The following is a 19,683-nucleotide window of genomic DNA, read 5'->3' as shown; positions in this document are numbered from 1 at the left end:
TTAAAAATATGACCCATAAATTTCTTTGCAAAATCCATCCCATGATTTCAGATTGTAACCAACAGTGAAAAAAAAAAAAAAAGATCACAGAACTAAGATGTCTTGAAAAATTTTTACTGGACTTTTTTTGTTCGTTTTATAACATCACTTTTTTTTGCAAAGATCTGTGGAGAAAAACAGACATCTCACATTCTAACAAAAGAAAGAAAAGCAGAAGAAAAATCTCTGATCATCTTGCGTGTGCACGAGAGAGAATCTGTGTCCGGCTGGGCAAACAGTTCCACAGGAAGGGCTGATTTCACACAGCGTGCGAATCTCTCACATTATCACCTGAGCTCATCAGGAGAGTCAGCCTGCACTGCCTCAGTCAGGACCACTCAGCCACATCTCCCCATGCCCCATCATGCACCTGTCATGACAGGTTGACAATGTTGGCCAGGAAACGCTGGGCCCACCACTCCTCAAGATCAATAGGCACAAAATCTGTCAAAAGAGAAACTAGGTAAGTTCTTTGAGATTGCACCCTATTTGAATGAAACAATTCCACACAAAATTGACACTTTTTTTTCTCTCATAGTGTGAAAGCAACATGAACATTCTTCAAAATATATCCTTTTGAGTTCCTGAAAGGAAGTCATGCAAGTTTGGAAGGGTGAGTAAATAACAGAATTTTTATTTTTACTTGAATAATGTGAATATATCCTACTGACAGTGAAGCCCTTCACAAGGGGCTGAGCAGAGAGAACAAGTCAGCAGAGTAGAGACTATTTAAAGAAAGTAAATAGGACAGAAGCCATAGACTGACTTTTCATGCCGGGATTGGGGCTTCTTTCCGCGTACTGCACCGGGCCTTTCCCGTTCTCCGGCTGGGATCCCTCTCCAAGCTTCTGTTCCACCTCCTGCCAAGCTGCAATCAAAAATAAATAAATAAATATTGTATCAGTAAACAAGTAAAAATTATAACATGTATACCATAAATTGTATTAGGTAAATGATATGTCGTATCATATTACTTTTAAAAAATTATATATAGTCAAACCAAAATTTATTCAGACATCTTGAACATTTCATTCATTAATACAGGTAATAAAATATGACAAGATCTCAGAGTTTAACTGTGTCAGATAACACTTAAGCAAAACATGGTCAGGTCAAAGTGTCTGAATAATCTTTGGTCCCAAATTTTTATCAATTTTACTGGTAGTCCACTGGGTATAATATGTCACAGTTTATTTTGCTATCCTCACTTACATAAATGAACTATAGTGTCCTGCACCAACTAGTATAAAAAAATATATCTAGTGTATTTTAGTGTCTTATATCTCAAGTCATACAGTGCTAAAATATTTAATCGGCTATATATTGCTCTTATGCAGTGTAAAACTTTCCAGAAACCCATACTGATGTCTAAATTAGAAGTCAGTTATTGTTTTTAGTTGATTATTTTCAATAAATTTTGAAACAAATTCACAAAATGAACTAATTCAACGATTCATTGATGGATTCACTTGTCAATCAGTCTGAATCTGAATGGCTTTTAAAATCCTTTATTCAGTAAACAAAAACCAAAGTATGGGGTCACTGTAAATGGCATATTATTTCAAAATACATGTTTTATGTCACAACACAGTAGTTCTGAAAACAGTGCCATGTACTCCACCAGAGAACAATTTACAGCTGGTAAAACATGTTCTTCTCGTTGGGAACTTGGCAGAAAAATAGGTGGACACATTTTACCAATTCTGGTCACTTCCTTTACACTCCCTAAACCGTTGTGAGATTTTACCGGATTGTACAACTCTTTTCTATTGACTCTAAAGCAGTTTGAGAAAACATTAAGCCTGTCATTGTACAAAAGAGCATAAAACCTGCCCTTGAGGGGCTGTTGCATCAGCCTGTGGAGGTGGAGTCTGGCCTCCAGACAAAAACCCTCCTCTTGAAGATAACTGCCCTTCTTCAAACAAACTCTAGTGAACATACCTCTCAAAGTACAATCCTAGTCATTCAGAATTGTGGTAATATCTCAAACATCTAATATGCACCATTAAACTCTTGTGACAAGCAGCGCATTTGTGAGTAATTGTACAGCCTTGAATCCAGTTGGTCTCTCTTCAAAGTTCATTATGGTCTTGGCAAAACCTTGGTCCTCCTCAAGGTCTTAAACATCAAGGTAACCAAAATACTGGTGTTCTGGAAAATTCACTCACCCTCATAAACAAATCGAACATTCTCCTCGTGCGCTGGGGTGAATCCTTCAGTAGTACTGGCAGCTTTTGGAGAGGTGGATCTGTGGTACCGCTTTCCGTTCAGCCGGTGAAATACAATCTTCGGTGCTGGTGAACTACACAAAGGGAAATTAAAAGATATACAATAATTGCATTGATCAAAATGGGTTTTCAATAATCCTTGATCCTTTTTTTTTTTTTTTTACATTGCATTAATTTATCATACTAATTGTTTATTCATTTAAAAAGCCCATTATGAGAGCGTGTACATTCTTCAACATATTCATACATGTTTGCAAAGACTTGAGGGTGAGAAAGAGAAGAAGAATTTTGGGGTAACCTGTTCCTTTAAGGCCAAAATACTTCCTTCCTTACACAATGTCGTTTCTATAGTGACAGCCACACGTTATGAAACCCAGTTGCTGATTATATCATCAAAACATAAATCGATCGTTATTGAAATATCAAACACACAAATCAAAGACACAAACGCGAATGTGTGTCGTAAAATTCGCTGCGACTCAGAAAGCAGCACGCGGAGCTGGACAACGTCCTTGTGGGAATAAAAGGGGGGTGTGACAAGCATGTGTTCGCATTATAATAACTCCAAAAGATTAGTTATTAAACCTTCTACAGAAAGGAAGGCGAATAGTATCGCGACAGACTCTTCAAACACGCCGTCTTTCCACGCGCTCACGCGCACGCGCTACACTTGCAAGGTCACAACGGCGTCAGAAAAAAAACAAGGGACTTTGGGAAAGGCGTAAAAAAGGACGTTCTGGTTTATAAATGAGGGCAACTTGCTTCGGTACGGATACTTTTAAGTATATTAAGCTTATAAACGAAACATGGACGCTGGGGCATTTTTAAAGGTGCAGTTAAACCACTCTTAAGTTCCCCTCAGCCACTAAACGCACGTGAAGGAGAGCATCGCGAGCTCAGGTATTACATATAAATTTCATTACTCACTCCGATGCAAGCCAGGGGCTTTGCTTCTGTTTCAGGTCGTTGGCTTTGCTCTCAATCTGTTGTGTAGGGCCTGCAAGAAATATCATCTGTTAATACGTCTCTAAAGTAATATCAGCAACCAGAATAAAGGGTCATTCGTGACTTATTCTTAAAATATCAACTATAATAACGTTAAATTACCTTTCAATGATGGCGATTGCGCTGATATGTATTATAGACTGTGCATGCTGTTCAAAACTGTACCTGTTCTCCGTTGTGTAACAAGTTTGCTGGGACCTCTGGTTATTGTGTACATCATGTGAGAGACGGTTTCTGAAGAACCCCTGCGGCACGATAGATCCACGCGAGGTCTACGGATCGGTCAGTGCGAATGTCACGATTATATGCACGCCAGAAAACGTCACGCGATCCCCCTTCAGGACGGAGCTCTCTTGACGCAGCCACCTTGGAAATAAGCAGCGTCGATCCGGTTCGCAAATCTGTCGTTCAGGCGCCTGCAGCCAACATATGCGACTGGACTTACAGCAGGCGTAAGGTCAATCAAGGTTAAGAGCGTTTATCACCCTAATTACGCGTCGGGTTAATTCGCTGAGTGTCCGGTGTGCGATGTGTCGCTGCTGAGAAACTTCCTGAGTTCTGGTTCAGTCTGGACTCTACTGTAAAATTCGGACGTTCAGACCGCAACCTTCCTCCGTGACGTCACGACACGCCCCCCGCGACGTACACCCGGGGTCACCTTTCACCTACTCACCTTGTGGACCATCAAGCGCGCGCTGTGTTCAGTCTAAACACGGGTTTCATCATGCCGACACACGTACTACTGATAAACGCGCATAAAAAGCGACTGCGTAATGATAACTCGCATGTGCGCTGCAATGAGGCGCTTCATGCACCACGTGGGAACCATGCAAGCAACGGGCTCTTGTGTAAAATCTAAACATTAGTTTCTTCATGCCTTCAAACATACAACTGATTAAACTGTGCAAGGCAAGGGTTTGCGCAAATGTGCGCAGCTATGAGGCGCTCCGCGCACCATGTGGGAGCCAGACAGGCTTTACCTGATAAACATTAACAGTCCTGAACCTTGCTGTTTGTGTTAATTCAATCATATCGTTAGTCTCACTAATCTGCGATGCGGGTACTGAAGTTACACCTTTCACTCATTAAACACTTGTGATCGAATATAAGAATGGAAAACTGTCTGATGCAACTGTTACACAACAACTATTGTACAACAGTCCTTGAAAAGCAACTTGTGCATAGATGCAAACTCCTCACCTTTTCGAGATCAAAATAGGTCACTTATGGGATTTGCATAGATCCAATGAGAAAGTGTTTTTATGTGGGTCTTACAAGGGTACTTGGTTGTTTCAATAAGTACTGTACATTGTTTCCTTTACTCTTGTCTTTAAAGGGGAATATTTTATGTATTTGAAGTCTGAGATGTGGGAACGGTGAAGAGAGAGAGGACAAAGAGTTTGCAGTTTAGCTCATTATTGCCGTCTAATCAGCCAATATTATCTTAAATATCATGCATTACAGTTTGGATATATACGGTATTAAAAATAAATTAAAAAATCCTTTAAAGTAACTACAAATGAGCATGTAAAGCAGTTTTTTTCTTAAACATATTGTGCAAAGCATACCTGCTTGCATGACAAAATGACTCCTAATTAAGAATTTAATCATTTTATTTTATTGTAATCATCAGAGAAAACAGATAAACATGCCACTTTCAAATAATCCTGAATTAGTATTTCCGTGTCCAACATAAGGTTGGCATTTAGTAGCTGCCTGAGAACTGACCTCAGATCAAGACCACTGTTATTGCTTATACATTTCTTGCCTCCTATTTGGAATATATAATTATAGATGTGTTATTTTAAATGTAACCTGTTCCATTAGTTATTAATACTCAAACATGAAACAAACCTAAATACCAAGGTATGCACAACTAATGTCATGAATGAGCGAGAAGCCGTACAGTAGACTGAATCTTCAGTAGCGCAACAATTTTTTTCAATGCCGTTTGCACACAAATTAAAAGAAAAGCAGGCTTATTAAATACATTTGAAAAAATGACCTCCTTCATTGAATATTGACATTAAAATTGTAATTGTATCAAATTAATTATGTAATAAAATCTATGTAGTCATAATTTGGCTCACCTGAGTGGGTGTGTACAGTACATTCGAACACTGATATTTACATCTCCCATATTGTAAATTGCACATAATAACACTTTTTTTACCCTGTAAATTAGTCTCTAATGCATGCTGCCTAAATCAAAGCAATTCAATACAGATACATATTGTGATATTTTGAGTAAAGGACAACAGAGATTAGTTGGTCGAATTATAAAAGGCCTAATCTTATGATTGTACATTGTGGCGTTTCAGTAGTGAGGTTCACAGTCTTCTACGAGACTGTCGGTGATGTAGTTGACCTTCAGTAGCTGCTGGTAGTACTGCTTCTCTACAGCCGTGTTCACCGTCCAGCTCACCACCTCCACACCTCGGTCTGCCCAGTATTGCACATAGTCCCTAATGACAGAAAACACATCTCAAAGTGTAATACACACTGTAGACGGTGCTGATGTTTAGATACAGATTCATTTTCAGATTTACTTCCATGTTCTTGACTGTTTTTTGGTTAAATGCATGACATAAGGTCTGTGGTGAACGTTTTATATACTCGCCAACGAGTATTTACTCATTTACTTGCATTTGGCGATTGGCAAGTGTTAATTTTAGGCCCTGATAATAATACTAAAAAAAAGGATTAGTCCACTTTCAAGTAAAATTTTCCTGATCATTTACTCACCCCCATGTCATCCAAGATGTTCATGTCTTTCTTTCCTCAGTCGAAAAGAAATTAAGGTTTTTGATGAAAACATTCCAGGATTATTCTCCTTATAGTGGACTTCAATGGCCTCCAAATGGTTGAAGGTCAAAATTAGTTTCAGTGCAGCTTCAAAGGGCTTTAAACGATACCAGACGAGGAATAAGTGTCTTATCTAGAGAAACGATCGCATACAGCGTAAGCTTTTTGAAGAATACGAAAGTGCGGTTTTTGCAGAAGCACTTGGAAGTAGGGCTGGGCGATATATCGCATGCGATTGTCACGCGCATTTCGTCAGTAAAGCCGGTTCCCTGATTACCGCTAAATCGCCATCACCTGCTTTCAAATGGAGCGGCATTTAATAGACAGAGCCGTAGTTCACTGTCAAGCCACGCAATATCGCGTTCATTATCGAAGGCGATTCATCTGCGATATGAACGCGATATTGCGTGGCTTGACAGTGATCTACGGCTCTGTCTATTAAATGCCGCTCCAAGCCCTACTTGGAAGGCGATATTTTGTTTACATAAAGCATATACAGTTGTATTTTTTTTCGATAAGACCCTTATTCCTCGTCTGGTATCATTTAAAGCCCTTTGAAGCTGCACTGAAACTGTAATTTTGACCTTCAACAGTTTGGAGGCCGTTGAAGTCCACTATAAGGGGAATAATCCTGGAATGTTTTCATCAAAAACCTTGATTTCTTTTCCACTGAAGAAAGAAAGACATCTTGGATGACATGGGGGTGAGAAAATTATCAGGAATATTTAATTTGAAAGTGAACTAATCCTTTAAATTTGAATATTTTCCGCTCACTTTACGACTTAAAAAAAATAAAAAATATATTTGTTGCAGAATTCTGAAGAAATTTACAATTTATTATTGGTCCAGTTTATATAGAGGTCTATGTTTTGGGTGAATATTTTGGTGGGGCTCTGCCACACCTGCCCTCACAGACGAGCCGCGGCTGGGTTATATACAGTGGTTGCTTTACTGTGAATGTTGCAATTTATTTTTGGACCTGTGGTAGGTGTGTTAAAGACTTTACAGTAATGTAATGCACATAATGACATGGCTTCACAATAATTATATAAAATGAAATGACCAGTTTTGGAAATGAGATAATGACTCACGGCGAGATGAAGTTCTTCTGCACCAGGAAGGCAGAGACTCCACACAGGTTCCACAGAAGGTGATGATGGGCCCAGTCGAGGAGCACGTCCAGCACCTGCATCCAGTGGTGTTTCCACGCGGATGAGAATCGCGGCGTCCCATCGCCAAAATTACTCAGACTCCACGGCCGATGGGTCAATGCGGTCACCACATTAGGATCCGCCTGCCTCATCTGGAAAAGAGGTGATCTCAGTCTAAAAAATGCTCTAAGAGGAAATTCAAGTCCCATCAGAAGCAAATAAACTGAATTATGTTACCCTATAGATGACTTTGGGCTCAAATGAGCAGACGATACTTGTGTTGTAGAGCACTGGATACTTCCGAAATAATTCTTTCAGTGCAGCAGCTGCCTATGGACAACAGATAACAACATGAAAGCATTATCATTCTGGTCTCCTGATGCAGGAATCATTAAATCAATAAGCTCCACTAACAATGTACTCATGCAGAGCAATTCAAGTTGCGACAGTACCTCATCTGGATGACCTTTGACATCAAAGTAGATGGTCAACTGGCGCTTGATGCATTCCTCTACAGCCTCCTGCAGCGTTGGAACTTTCTCACCTCGGAAACGGTCACTGCTCGGCAACCAACAAAAACATACCACCTGCTGTCTTCAAGTTGGTCTTGCTCATTTATACTCTATGTTTGAAACAAGTCTGTCGTTCTTCCCAGCTAACCTGAATCGGTGTTTGGCGGCTGCGTCTAGTTTGCGCAGTTCAGAGAAGAGTATCTTGCTCAGTGGTCCCGATCCGTTTGTGGTTCGGTCCACAGTGTCGTCGTGCATCAGTATGGGAACTCCATCAGCGGTGAACTCCAGGTCCAGCTCCACACCCGCGGCTCCATTCTCACTTGCCTTTCAGTTACAAATTAGAGTCATTTAAAGAGGAAGAAACCAGTGCTTAGATCTGTAGATTGAGGAAAACCACAGTTATCGCAATGCTTTCACAATGTGTAATACAAGAAATGAGCTTCTGAGGTTGAGCATGTGATGCAGACATATAATAGTCAAAGTGCAGTAAAAGAATATAAAAATACTAACAATTGGTTAACCCCACCCCCTCATTCATTCATTGGCAGAGTCAAACATGTTCGAAAGAGATGATTTTATGTTTTCTGTCAATGAACCGCTTTAAATGTAGAGTAGGCAACTTTTTTTTAAACACTCTTGTTATACTGGTTGAAACTCTCTTCGCATCCTGATAGCAAAGTGGTTTAAATATTATATTAGTACATATATCTTCTGTGGAAGTCTCAAGAGATGGCAACCTGTGATGTTCTCTACCCGGAGCTGTTGATGTCCTCAGACTCGGATTTATGCATGTCTATGACAACACTGTCAAATGAATCTGCAGCAGTCAGATGGTACAAGTAGTTTACATTAATGTTATGCCTGTGAACCATAGACTGTAAAAAAAGATGGACGACGCGACGCTGCTTCCTTCCATTGTATTGAACTGAACCCAAAATGGGCTGATGAATGGGCGCTGACACGTTACGCAATACGTCAAAAAAAAAAAAAGGTTGGAGCCTGGGCATGCGCAGAAGGAATCGTCGTGGAGCCGGAGGCGGAGTCGCGATATCAAACTTCCGCCCAGACCACTGCGTCATCATTCATGTATTTTAAATAGACTATAAAAATTATACACAATTTCTCTAAAAACTCTAAATCGCCAGAAACGGTCCTGCCATTTTAAATCAAGTTCAACTAACGTTACAGGAGATCGATTGCTGTAATTAGAGTAAGCTATCATTAGTTTTGTCCTGCTAATTATTATTTTATACCCATAAAAATAATAAGTAACTGCCAGATAACGATCACCTGCTTTTTCCCGACATGGTTAACATTAGGTGTGTTATCTTAACTAATAACATTTATTAATTAGCTTATAACGCCCACATTTAATGTTACAGAAAAAAGTTCAGTGATCCGTCAGATCCTGTAGGTCAGTTAGTACAGTTTACTGCTGAACAACTCATTTTGTTGGTGCTAAATAACAAAGAAATCGAAAATTAACAGTTAGTTAATACATCTTCAAACTCCCCTCGAAGCTCCGACAGTCCTCAGACAAGCTGTCAATCAACTTCGAATCACGACGACACGCCCCGTTTTTATAGCATCAAATTGCTAGCTAAAATCTAAATCATCACAAAAACGAACAATTGAATATATATCAGCGTGATAACAACTACCTTAAATGACCAAAACCATCTTTCAGAAAGTTTTATTTGAAGCATAATTTATTTTTAAGTTTTCACTGAAGTCTCATTCGACTGCATTGAGAGGGCGGGATTTATGACCTGTACTGCATCCAGCCTCCAGGGGGCGATCAAAGAGCCCGCGGCTTCACTTTTCAGAACGTATGAGACACACCCGCTGTGAACGCTTTCTATAAATACAATATAGGTAGGTCTAAACCTGGGTGATCACTGATATCATGTTATCTATATCGTCATATTGTCCAATCCCTAAAACTAATATAGTTTTTGTCAGTGTTTATTTAAAAACACCCATTTATGCAGAATATAAGATGGTAAATATTTAATTGATGAGTTGTCAACACAATAACAATACAATATAAAGGGTATGATTTTACCCCAAAATCCAACAGTTTGACACAAAATGATAACTGCAAATCCATGTTTCTCTGCCAGTCCAGTGTCTTCTGTGAATTGCAGCGATCCCTTAGCTTCTTTTTTTCTGTAGCTTTCAGCAGTCTGTAAAAATACACTTCAGATTTCGTGTCTAATCTATTTGTAAAGTCAATCGCAAAGCTCTTTCCCGTTTTGAATGCTGCCACTCAGTCTTTTTACCACTCAGTGGGATAAGCGCAGTCAAAACAGCCGACGGCAGTGTGGCCAAGTCCGCGGAATTGGGCTCCTTTTAAGCCCCGGGTATACTTCAGTAATTTTCGAGCCCAAATTTCGAGACCACACGGACGGTGCGCGTGCAAAAGCGCATGCACAAGCAGGAAAGAAGAGTCCACTAGGTGGCAATACGCACAATACTGAGCACAATGTGCAGTCGTCGAAGAAGTGTGTGTAAAGAACGATTCAAAAATAAGACGAGTAAACTCAAAAGCCTGCCTTCTCCATCGCTTTTGATTCCTGTTCTCTTGGTGTATCTTCTGAGCTATGTTGCAATGGTGGCTGCACTATTTTTCTTTTCCGATCCTGCCTAGCAAATGTCCGGTTGTCTGGTAATAGTATAGAAAAAATGCACTGCGCATGTGTCGAACTCGGTCATCCATGCGCATCCTTGGTTTAGTATACTTTGAACGACGCGTGGACGCAACTGCGCATGTGACACGTCCGGCGCGGAAAGTGAAGTATACCCGGGGCTTTACACTGTTGCCACGGGTTGTTTTTCATGTCCGCGGGTTGAATCGACCCAATTATAATTATTATTATTATTATTATTATTATTATATTTAGTCCATGGAATGCGAATTTTACCAGGGGATCCCTGACAAAAACAATAATTTTACCCCCTGGAACGCGTTTTTACCATAGGACCCTCCTGAAGTGCCATTGGCCTAGTTTTGGGCTAGTTTTGAGGAGTAATTGGATGGGGTTTGTAGTGAAAAACCTGGCAACCCTGGCCGACGGTGACGTCACGTGCATACCCTCTAATAGCCTCTCCGAAAATGCCTACCCTACCTTTAATAAATTCATTTAAACAAACAAACAAAAAAAAACATGTTTGAACCGATACATTAAAAAGTTCCGACTCAAAAGAATGATTCGTTCACGCTGTCGATGATCATGTGACACAGGTGTTTTCTTAGGACATCAGTGATAGCCTACCTGTACAATATCACTTTATGTATGGCCTTTAAAAATAAGCATACAGACTTTAAATTAAATGGGGGGAAACTTAAGCATTAAACAGAAATGAATGTGCTCACCATACGTATAGCAGCTATGGTGTTCTCTGGAGCGTCGTGTCCACCACCGCGGTGAGCCACCGCTGACACGCCGTTCGACGACGCTCTAGCCCCGGGCCGCAGCACCTGTCTGGCCCGGCTGGAGGGCACCTGGGGAAACCGAAACATCACCAGAAAGAGGTAGAGAGAGGCCGTGAGCACCGTGGGCCAGACGGCGCTTCTGGTTCCCACCAGAACCACGATGAAGACAGTAGAGAATAGTGTGAGCCCATCTCCCAACTGAAGCATGATGAGGAAACGAACCTACAAACCCCCAAAGAGCTATTTCTGCAATTAATCAAAGACTCTGCTCGAACGATAAGATAAAATCCGCATAGCGAGTGAGTGTCTTCAATATGTTGACACAGGAGTGTTCAGTCTTGAGTCATTCATTGCCACACAGCTGTGTGTCAGAAACCTGCTTGCATTAATGATCTGTCATGAAAATGTATTGATGACATCACGAATACATCGCGAAAGTGCGCGCGTGACTCCTGACCTCATCACAATAAAGAACATCAAGTGATATTAAAGACATCCTAAATAAATGCATTTACACTGCGTGTGGATAACCTGTTTAACCTGCTTTACGAGTAAGGAGTGCACGATATCTAATATAATAACTGTCTGCGATGCCGTGGTGGACACTTCCTACAATAGAAACTGATAACTCGTCTAAGACATAAAAGTCCCTGTGCGCAAATGATTTTTGGTTGACGACTATACATTTAGCAAAAAAATAAATAAAGACAACAGTTTATGTTATTACTCGTTTTTGATATAATATTATTAGGGTTTATTTATTTATTTGCATTTGACAAGTTTATATACAATTATTTTATTGCGATAAAGGACCTTTATTTTGAAGTGCATAGGTTCACAGCAGCACTGTGCGATGAAATGAACTTTTGTGGAGATAAGTGATATGAAAACTGCATAAATTGTTAACGTAATACATTTTGTTATATTATTTTGACTATTTGTGTGGTGTATTTTATTTGTCATTATTATGTTTCAGCTGCCTAGACTACGGCAACAGATGTCCTCTAAAGTAACTCAAGGATTGCCCTTGACATACTTTTATCATCTTGAGTAAGACATAAACGTCCCTGTACGTAAAGGATTTTGGTTTATATAAGAAAAAAAATCGCAAAAAAAAGATAACGCGTCCAAGCAATAAGAAACGTTTACTATTTGCTTAATTTTGTATTTTACCCGTTTTAAATTTGACAAGTTAAAATAAAACGATTGTATAGCAATAAAAACTCAAGGACTTTTATTTTGAAGTGGCATGACTTTCTATTATGTCCAGCTTCACAGAAGCACTGCGAGTCTGTGCGAGATGCACTTAACTTGTGTAGAGATGGTAAGTGCGTTCAAAACAGCACAAATTGTTACTAATAATACATTTTATTGAATTATTGTGGCCGTTTTTTGTGTATTTCTCTGTCATTATCATATATTAGCAGCCTAAAACACCAATCTGAGTTCACAGGATTTTCCTTCTTTAATTTTATCAGTAAAAATAAACTTGTTAAAATATTTTTAAGCAAGTGAGCTATATTAACAAAGTTAATAAGTTAATTTTAGTCGATGTACTAATTATAACTATTGTTGCCATGGTTACTGTCTCCTCAGACAATGCCAGCACGCTTAATCCGCATGTCCCGTCTTCCTCTGTATGTGTGCCGGGGTCATCATGCAGGACTCATTTCACAAGCTCACGTGCAAAACAGCGGAGACCTGGGAAACGTGGGTCGACGGATGCCCATTACAGTCTCACGCACCCTGCAGATTCAACTTGTGTCATTCTGCTCTGACTTTGCATCAAAGAAATACAATCTAATTTATGCTTTCCCGGCTATCAAAGGTCTGCGAGCTCTTTCAAGACTCAAACTGATGCAGACGGGCATCACTGTCGTCTTACTGCCCTCTGTATATTACCTCTACCTGCAGGGACAGGCCTCAGGAATGCTGATGAGTTACACCACAGGCATAGCAGTGTTTGCTGGCATCATGCTGTACTCCATAAGCCACTATGTCAGAAGAGTGGTTGGCATGATGTATCTGGATTCATCGCAGACCGTCTTAAAGGTGTCCCACCTGAGCTTTTGGGGTCACAGACGGGACGTATACATGCCTGTGTCTGATGTCCTGACCCTGGGAGATTCAGGGGACACCAAAGGAGAACCGATCCTTCGTTTAAAGCGCTACAGCAGTTCTGATACGATGTACTTCTCTACCAGACTGGGGCGGGTGGTGGACAAAAATGCATTTGAGAAGGTTTTTGGGAGTTTGTCATGAATTTATGTGTGTTATTTAAAGTCATGTCATACGCCATTGGATTTTGTTTTCTAATCGAAAACTGACAAATAAAGATGTGTTATTGATTTTATCTCACATAATTAATGAAAAATGATAACAGAGTGCTGCAGTGATGACATATTTTTGTAGGCCAAACCCAAAACTTCGCATCACCCTGGTTTCCTTGACAAAAAAGCCAATAGGATTTTTTTTTATTGGCTTTTGGATTACTGCAGAAAATAAGCTCTGTGACCAATAAAAGTTTATGACTTTTTTTTATCAAAAAATGAACATAACTGGAACACAATTAAAGTCTAAATACACTCACCATTCCAGAATTAAAAATGATAGTTATGCTATAAACGAAATACAGCACAGTCACATGACTTCAATGTCACGATCACTAAGCTTCCCAAAACTCTTCCAATCTGTAAGTTACAAGTTGGAAGTTTTGAGTTGGAATAGTTTGCAAGAGTGCGAGTACAAACACAAAGAGGCTGTGAAAGCAACTAGTGAGTAGATCAGTTTACCTGTTTGACGTGATGATGTTTAAATGTGTAATGTTAAAGGGTTAGTTCACACAAAAATCAAAATAATGTCATTAATTACTCACCCTCATGTCATTCCACACCCGTAAGACCTTCGTTCATCTTCGGGACACAAATTAAGATATTTTTGATGAAATCCAATGGCTCAGTGAGGCCTCTATTGAGAGCAAAGCCATTCAAACTCTCAAGATCCATAAAGCTACTAAAAACATTTTTAAAACAGTTCATGTGAGTTCAGTGGTTCAATATTAATATTATAAAGTGACGAGAAAACCTTTTGTGCGCCAAAAAAACAAAATAGCGACTTTTCAACAATATCTATATGGGCCAATTTCAAAACACTGCTTCATGAAGCTTCTGAGCTTTTTTCTTTTTTATCGAATTAGTGATTCTGATCTCCTATCAAACAGCTAAACTGCTGAAATCACGTGACTTTGGTGTGAAGCGGTGTTTTGAAATCGGCCATCACTAGATATTGTTGAAAAGACGTTATTTTGGGTTTTTTGGCACACAAAAAGTATTCTTGTCACTTTATAATATTAATATTGAACCACTGAACTGTTTCAAATATGTTTTTAGTACATTAATGGATCTTGAGAGTTTGAATGGCTTTGCTCTCAATAGAGGCCTCACTGAGCCATCGGATTTCATCAACAATATCTTAATTTGTGTTCTGAAGATGAACGAAGGTCTTACAGGTGTGGAATGACATGAGGGTGAGTAATAAATGACATTATTTTCATTTTTGGGTGAACTAACCCTTTAACTGTTTAGCTACCAGCCTTTTCAAAACACATAAAAGCTTAAAACAATCACGATTGGGGTATTTTGTCTTTATGTTGTAGAATAAATCATGAAAATATCCTGAGCTTGTGTTAACCATAGACCTTATTTCAGGCATTAAAAAAACTCTGTGGTCCCACATTGAGCTGGAAACCATATGGGCTTTGCATATGTTGCCAAGTTGGGCCCATATGAAAACCCAGTAAAATATTGTATAAAACCCACATGGGCGATTGGCACGGGGCCAACATGGAAGCCGTGGACAAACCCACTTTCAACCCATGTAGTCACCTTGTAGTGCCTTACATAAATCTTAAAACTGGGGACCGAGCTGGGTCTTGTGCATGCTGCCCAGTTGGGGCCCACCTAGTTGCACTAAAGATTCATTTGTGACTGGCCATTGAAGGATTAGTTCACTTTAAAATGTAAATTACCCCATGATTTACTCGCCCTCAAGCCATCCTAGGTTTATATGACTTTCTTCTTTCAAACAAACACAATCAGAGTTATATTAATAATCACCCTGATGCTCCTTAGCTTTATAATGGCAGTGCACGGAAACCACCTGTTTGAACCTCAAAAAAGTGCATTAATCCATCATAAGTGTACTCCACACAGCTCCAGGGGGTTAATAAAGGCCTTCTGAAGTGAAGTGATCAAGTAAAGGTGAGTAAATCATGAGGTTATTTTCATTTTAAAGTCCTTTAATCTGTTCGGGCCTGGAGTAGAATGTGTGTAGTATACAAAATGTTTTAATTAAGAATAGATTCTGGTATTTTAATGTGCATTTTGAACAATTTTATTGATTTTGTGGAAGTAGTGGTTTGTTTGATGTGTACATGGATGTGGTTAGTGTTCTTGCTGCAATCAGTTTCCCTAAATGGGACAATAAAGCTGAGTCTAAGTCTCCTCTGCATTTTCATGATTTGGGAAAACATGGACCTAGAAATCTGGTCAGACATCATTCTTATGAATCATTCACTGCACCACAGTGATGTACCTGAATATATTTTCAATGAAAATGTGCAACAGCAAAGATACAGTTAAAATGTTTCATTTTAAGCAACTTCAATGCCTTTACTTCTTGCATGCCCTTAAAAGTGTGCGAACACTCTCGACTAAGAGTGAAAACAGGATAAAGAACTTCATTTTCCCTCTCTCAGTATGACTAAAAACTTGCATTGTATTTAATACAAATATGTTGTATAGACTGAGGGTCTAGTTAAGGTCTTTAAACATTTATATCCTAGCGAGTGAAAGATTTTCACTTTGAAGCCAAGCAGTTTCCAGTTTTCATTTCTGATTGGTTGACTCGGGCAAAGGTGATCACATGAGATACCAGGCAGCCAATCCGGCAACAGCAGCAACCCATGTGGCCAGAATCACCTGTACTGTTGATTGTCGAAGCAGCATCTTGGCGAACTGACATGCGTAGGCTGTGTTTCCGCTCACCGCTAGACAGACAAGGAGGTAAGCATTTCAGTAAAAATAACAAAACATTTCTAAATATATACATAATATAAAACTATACATTCATATGTTTTTGCCGCCAATAACTTCCTCACCCATTTTGGCTGCATAATAGGGACATTTACTGATGTCTCCACCCATATCCCCATGTGCAGGGAAGCCAATGTCCTGCACTTCCTCCTTTATGTCTTTCCCAATCTCCTGCAACTCTGTGAACACCTGACGGAAAAGCAAAGAACATGGAAAAATTCATGTATTTATTTATATAAATGCACATCACATAACCTAAAAGATCTGGACCAATAAAACAAAACAGTATTTGATCATCCTCTTACGTCCAAATTAAATTTAAAAGCCAGGTTGGCTTCGTTTAGCAGCTTGTCTTTGGTCTCAGCATCCACTTCCAGCTCGTTCATCCGACTGCGGTACAGCCTCTTGAAGGCCGTGGGGTTGTGGATGCCCTCAAAATGGTAGAAGTTCAATCCCTCACCAGTAGGGGGCAGTTTCAGGGCCCGCTGAGCCACTTTCTTTAGAATCTGGCCTCCTGATAGGTCACCCATGTAGCGGGTCCAAGAGTGTGCAACCAAAAGAACTGGGTCGGTGCGACCCACCTCGTGAATGCGGTCTACGTAGGGCCTCGTGGCCGCCGAGCAGGAGATCTTGCTCTCCCAGTCTTCACCGTAAAGATACTCCAGGTCTTTAGCCAAGGCATCTTGCCGGTGAAGCTCAGAGGGGAAATATAGTGGGGCAAACATGGGATGGTCCTTATTCTTCTCAATCTCTTCCTCAATGGCAGAATAAACATAGTACAGGGCAGTTGTGCCAAGCTGAAGTTGATAAAATGACAAAATGGCACAAGCATGAAGGTCAGAAAAAGCTCTTTTTTTAATCAAACCTAAAAGAGTCCGTAGACAATTGACTCACCTTAAAAAGTTCTCGTTTGATTCGGCCCCTCAGGAAGTCCTTGACAAATGGCGAATTCTCGGCTTTGTCGTGAGATTCCTTGGTTCCAGCAGCCAACACTTCTGACAGGTCATTAGGACTGAAAAACAGATTTATCAAGATAATCATCTTTTACGCTCTATACTGACATCTATTGGCTTGGATGTAGAATCATGTAGTAGCCAGTTTGAGTTTTGATTTTGTCGACAATGATTAAAGGATTAGTTCACTTTCAAATAAAATTTTCCTGATAATTTACTCACCCCCATGTCATCCAAGATGTTTATGTCTTTCTTTCTTCAGTCGAAAAGAAATGAAGGTTTTTGATGAAAACATTCCAGGATTATTCTCCTTATAGTGAACTTCAATGGCCTCCAAACGGTTGAAGGTCAAAATGACAGTTTCAGTGCAGCTTCAAAGGGCTTTAAACGATACCAGACGAGGAATAAGGGTCTTATCTAGAGAAACTATCGGTCATTTAAAAAAAAAATACAACTGTATATGTTTTATAAACACAAATGATTGCCTTAAAGTCCACTATAGGGAGAATAATCCTGAAATGTTTTCATCAAAAACCTTAATTTAAAAAGAAAGACATGAACATCTTGGATGACATGGGGGTGAGTAAATTATCAGGAAAAGTTTATTTGAAAGTGAACTAATCCTTTAAGTTACTGAAAATTACTGAGATAAATTGTGTAGTTTTGGTAGGTCATGTGATACCAATACTGTTGCCACCCCAGGGGGAATTTAATAATATATATATATATTTTTTTTTAAACAGTAGGCAGTACATAGTATATACTTTAGTATATACAGACATGTATAGTATAATACAAACATGTTTGATATTTAAATCTATAGAATATACAAATATATTTTGAGATTTGAACCAATTTTAGAGCACATATTGTTTTTATTTGTCATATCTCCAAGAAAGAAAAGCATGTTTCTGCATGATTTTGATGTGTTCTGAACAAGCCTGTCAAGTTTTGACAGAGCCAATATGAAAGCTTTCTTGTCAGTTTCATGTTTTTTTGTCAAAAGTAGGCCTACTATTGATTTCTTTGGGTGTAAAACGTTTTTTTAACATGGAGAAATTTAATGCACCCTCAAAAACAAAAACATTCAAGGTCAATTTGATGTGCTTTCTCGATAGTTTCTTAAGATACACATTTTTAAATAACACTATAAGGGAATAGAGAGTACCTGAGAATATCATCATCGTTTTCAGTCAGGATGTTCTCTGTTGAATCTGCAGCCATTGTGTTATTTATGTCTGGTTCTCCTCTGCTTGATACATAAAGACAAGTGCTGAAGATGAGCTGTATCGTTTAAATATTTAGATACTGTTCTGTCAATAGCGATCAACCATATAATCATCACTGTCTAGTGTTAGTCTTCATTGCGCAACTCATATACATTGAACATGACAGCGAACACTCTCGTGACATTGACTTGTGTAAGACAGTCAGTTGAGTAAGTTTATCCATCTAAATGACTGACATTAATTTGGATGCAGTTAAAATCGGATTATGCTTTCTTTAGCTATGTAAAACAGGACTGCTGTTATTTTACCTGATATGCAGTGTTGACGGTCTGCTGCAGTTCACATTGTATGCGAGTTTACAAAACTAATCCCGCCCAAACAGGAAGTAGAATGGCGTCCGAATTTGCTCAAATGAGTGACACAATACTTCGTTTATATAAACATCTTTTTTTTTTTTAAATATTTGTCTTTTTATTTGAACGCTTTTGACAAAATTGTGTGACAATTACTAACCTGTAAGATTTTTTTTTTGTCTATATCAAAAATCTCATTGTCAGTATGCTACAATGACCCTGAACTGACAAAAAATCTAACAATGTCAATAATATAATATATAATAGTATATAATAGTATATAATATAAAATATAATAGTATTTTATAATAGTTTTTTTATTGCAAGTAAGAACAAGAACAACTTCAACATTTCAATATAACAATGGGTGACATCATAATATAAATAATGAAGGACAACAAAGGCATAAAATAGAGGAAGGAAAGCAATCATTAAAGAAAAAAATATGTAGTTAATAAAGCAATTTTTTACATAACATTCATAAGATCATTATGCAGATTCATAAATTTGACACTTTTTTTGTTGTTGATCTTTTTTAGTGTCATAATTAAATAGTTAAGGTCACAGAGAAAGTGGTTTAATTTGGGCAGTGTTGAGGGAAATTTAAATTTATGAATGTAATATTTTGCCAAAAAAAACTAAATTTCCTATATATTCTATATTTTGCTTACAATGTGAAAAATAACAGAATATATCACACATAGTTAAATCAATGACCAAATTGGATTTCAAAGCCAAAAAATTTGACAAATCAGACCAAAATTCTTTGACAAAGGGGCATTTGAAGAAAAATGATCAATACTAACATTACAAAAATTACAATTCAAGCTAGTATTACTAAATTTAGAAATAATTTCTTTAGTGGGGTATATTTTATGC

At 38.7% G+C, this 19,683-nt stretch overlaps 4 protein-coding genes across 10 annotated transcripts; 1 reads left to right on the top strand and 3 right to left on the bottom strand.

Moving 5' to 3' along the window:
• Positions 1–100: 100 nt before the first annotated feature.
• On the bottom strand, positions 101–4,024 carry mcrip2 (MAPK regulated corepressor interacting protein 2). Its single transcript, XM_048182856.1, has 5 exons — positions 3,438–4,024; positions 3,195–3,264; positions 2,208–2,341; positions 806–907; positions 101–483 (listed from the first exon to the last, which is right to left on the bottom strand). Exons 1-5 carry the CDS (start codon positions 3,490–3,492, stop codon positions 413–415), a joined length of 432 nt encoding a protein of 143 aa, XP_048038813.1. The 5' UTR covers positions 3,493–4,024; the 3' UTR covers positions 101–412.
• Positions 3,011–13,529, top strand: tmem186 (transmembrane protein 186). 4 transcript variants are annotated; one of them, XM_048182853.1, is made up of 2 exons: positions 3,011–3,033; positions 12,773–13,529. In XM_048182853.1, the coding sequence occupies exon 2, from the start codon at positions 12,776–12,778 to the stop codon at positions 13,436–13,438; it is 663 nt and encodes a 220-aa protein (XP_048038810.1). In that variant the 5' UTR covers positions 3,011–3,033; positions 12,773–12,775; the 3' UTR covers positions 13,439–13,529. The 4 variants fall into 4 exon arrangements, with proteins under 4 accessions (XP_048038810.1, XP_048038809.1, XP_048038811.1 ...); XM_048182852.1 differs by having other exon boundaries at positions 3,029–3,167; XM_048182854.1 differs by lacking the exon at positions 3,011–3,033 and adding an exon at positions 9,593–9,615.
• Positions 4,868–11,802, bottom strand: gde1 (glycerophosphodiester phosphodiesterase 1). Of its 3 annotated transcripts, XM_048182849.1 has the most exons (7): positions 11,399–11,800; positions 11,117–11,245; positions 7,889–8,064; positions 7,681–7,786; positions 7,466–7,558; positions 7,169–7,380; positions 4,868–5,737 (listed from the first exon to the last, which is right to left on the bottom strand). In XM_048182849.1, the coding sequence occupies exons 2-7, from the start codon at positions 11,117–11,119 to the stop codon at positions 5,590–5,592; spliced, it is 738 nt and encodes a 245-aa protein (XP_048038806.1). In that variant the 5' UTR covers positions 11,120–11,245; positions 11,399–11,800; the 3' UTR covers positions 4,868–5,589. The 3 variants fall into 3 exon arrangements, with proteins under 3 accessions (XP_048038806.1, XP_048038805.1, XP_048038807.1); XM_048182848.1 differs by having other exon boundaries at positions 11,117–11,802; XM_048182850.1 differs by lacking the exons at positions 11,117–11,245; positions 11,399–11,800 and adding an exon at positions 8,478–8,664.
• Positions 13,530–15,544: 2,015 nt separating the features above from the next.
• On the bottom strand, positions 15,545–18,861 carry hmox2a (heme oxygenase 2a). Of its 2 annotated transcripts, none has more exons than XM_048182839.1 (6): positions 18,760–18,861; positions 18,391–18,471; positions 17,164–17,281; positions 16,575–17,066; positions 16,335–16,458; positions 15,545–16,223 (listed from the first exon to the last, which is right to left on the bottom strand). In XM_048182839.1, the coding sequence occupies exons 2-6, from the start codon at positions 18,444–18,446 to the stop codon at positions 16,096–16,098; spliced, it is 918 nt and encodes a 305-aa protein (XP_048038796.1). In that variant the 5' UTR covers positions 18,447–18,471; positions 18,760–18,861; the 3' UTR covers positions 15,545–16,095. The 2 variants fall into 2 exon arrangements, with proteins under 2 accessions (XP_048038796.1, XP_048038795.1); XM_048182838.1 differs by having other exon boundaries at positions 18,391–18,474; positions 18,760–18,833.
• Positions 18,862–19,683: the final 822 nt, after the last annotated feature.

Source organism: Megalobrama amblycephala, linkage group LG2 (assembly GCF_018812025.1).
Source record: "Megalobrama amblycephala isolate DHTTF-2021 linkage group LG2, ASM1881202v1, whole genome shotgun sequence".
Classification (NCBI taxonomy): domain Eukaryota; kingdom Metazoa; phylum Chordata; class Actinopteri; order Cypriniformes; family Xenocyprididae; genus Megalobrama; species Megalobrama amblycephala.
This window is presented reverse-complemented; position numbering and strand designations above follow the sequence as displayed.

Bases quoted from the DNA above. Each gene is read 5' to 3' on its own strand.
- mcrip2 (XM_048182856.1), bottom strand. From the start codon at position 3,492: ATGATGTACACAATAACCAGAGGTCCCAGCAAACTTGTTACACAACGG. The intron at 2,342-3,194 runs GTGAGTAATGAA...CCCTTTGTGTAG, and splicing joins AGCCCCTGGCTTGCATCGGA to TTCACCAGCACCGAAGATTG. The intron at 484-805 runs GTCAGTCTATGG...CTCTTTTGACAG, and splicing joins CCCCAATCCCGGCATGAAAA to ATTTTGTGCCTATTGATCTT.
- gde1 (XM_048182848.1), bottom strand. From the start codon at position 11,383: ATGCTTCAGTTGGGAGATGGGCTCACACTATTCTCTACTGTCTTCATC. The intron at 8,065-11,116 runs GTGAGCACATTC...TGTAACTGAAAG, and splicing joins CCATAGCTGCTATACGTATG to GCAAGTGAGAATGGAGCCGC. The intron at 5,738-7,168 runs GTGAGTCATTAT...TTCTGTCATTAG, and splicing joins CAGAAGAACTTCATCTCGCC to GGACTATGTGCAATACTGGG.
- tmem186 (XM_048182851.1), top strand. From the start codon at position 12,426: ATGACTTTCTATTATGTCCAGCTTCACAGAAGCACTGCGAGTCTGTGC. The intron at 12,501-12,772 runs GTAAGTGCGTTC...CTGTCTCCTCAG, and splicing joins ACTTAACTTGTGTAGAGATG to ACAATGCCAGCACGCTTAAT.
- hmox2a (XM_048182839.1), bottom strand. From the start codon at position 18,446: ATGGCTGCAGATTCAACAGAGAACATCCTGACTGAAAACGATGATGAT. The intron at 17,282-18,390 runs GTACTCTCTATT...TCTGTTTTTCAG, and splicing joins AACGATGATGATATTCTCAG to TCCTAATGACCTGTCAGAAG. The intron at 16,224-16,334 runs GTGAGGAAGTTA...TTGTCTGTCTAG, and splicing joins CTATTATGCAGCCAAAATGG to CGGTGAGCGGAAACACAGCC.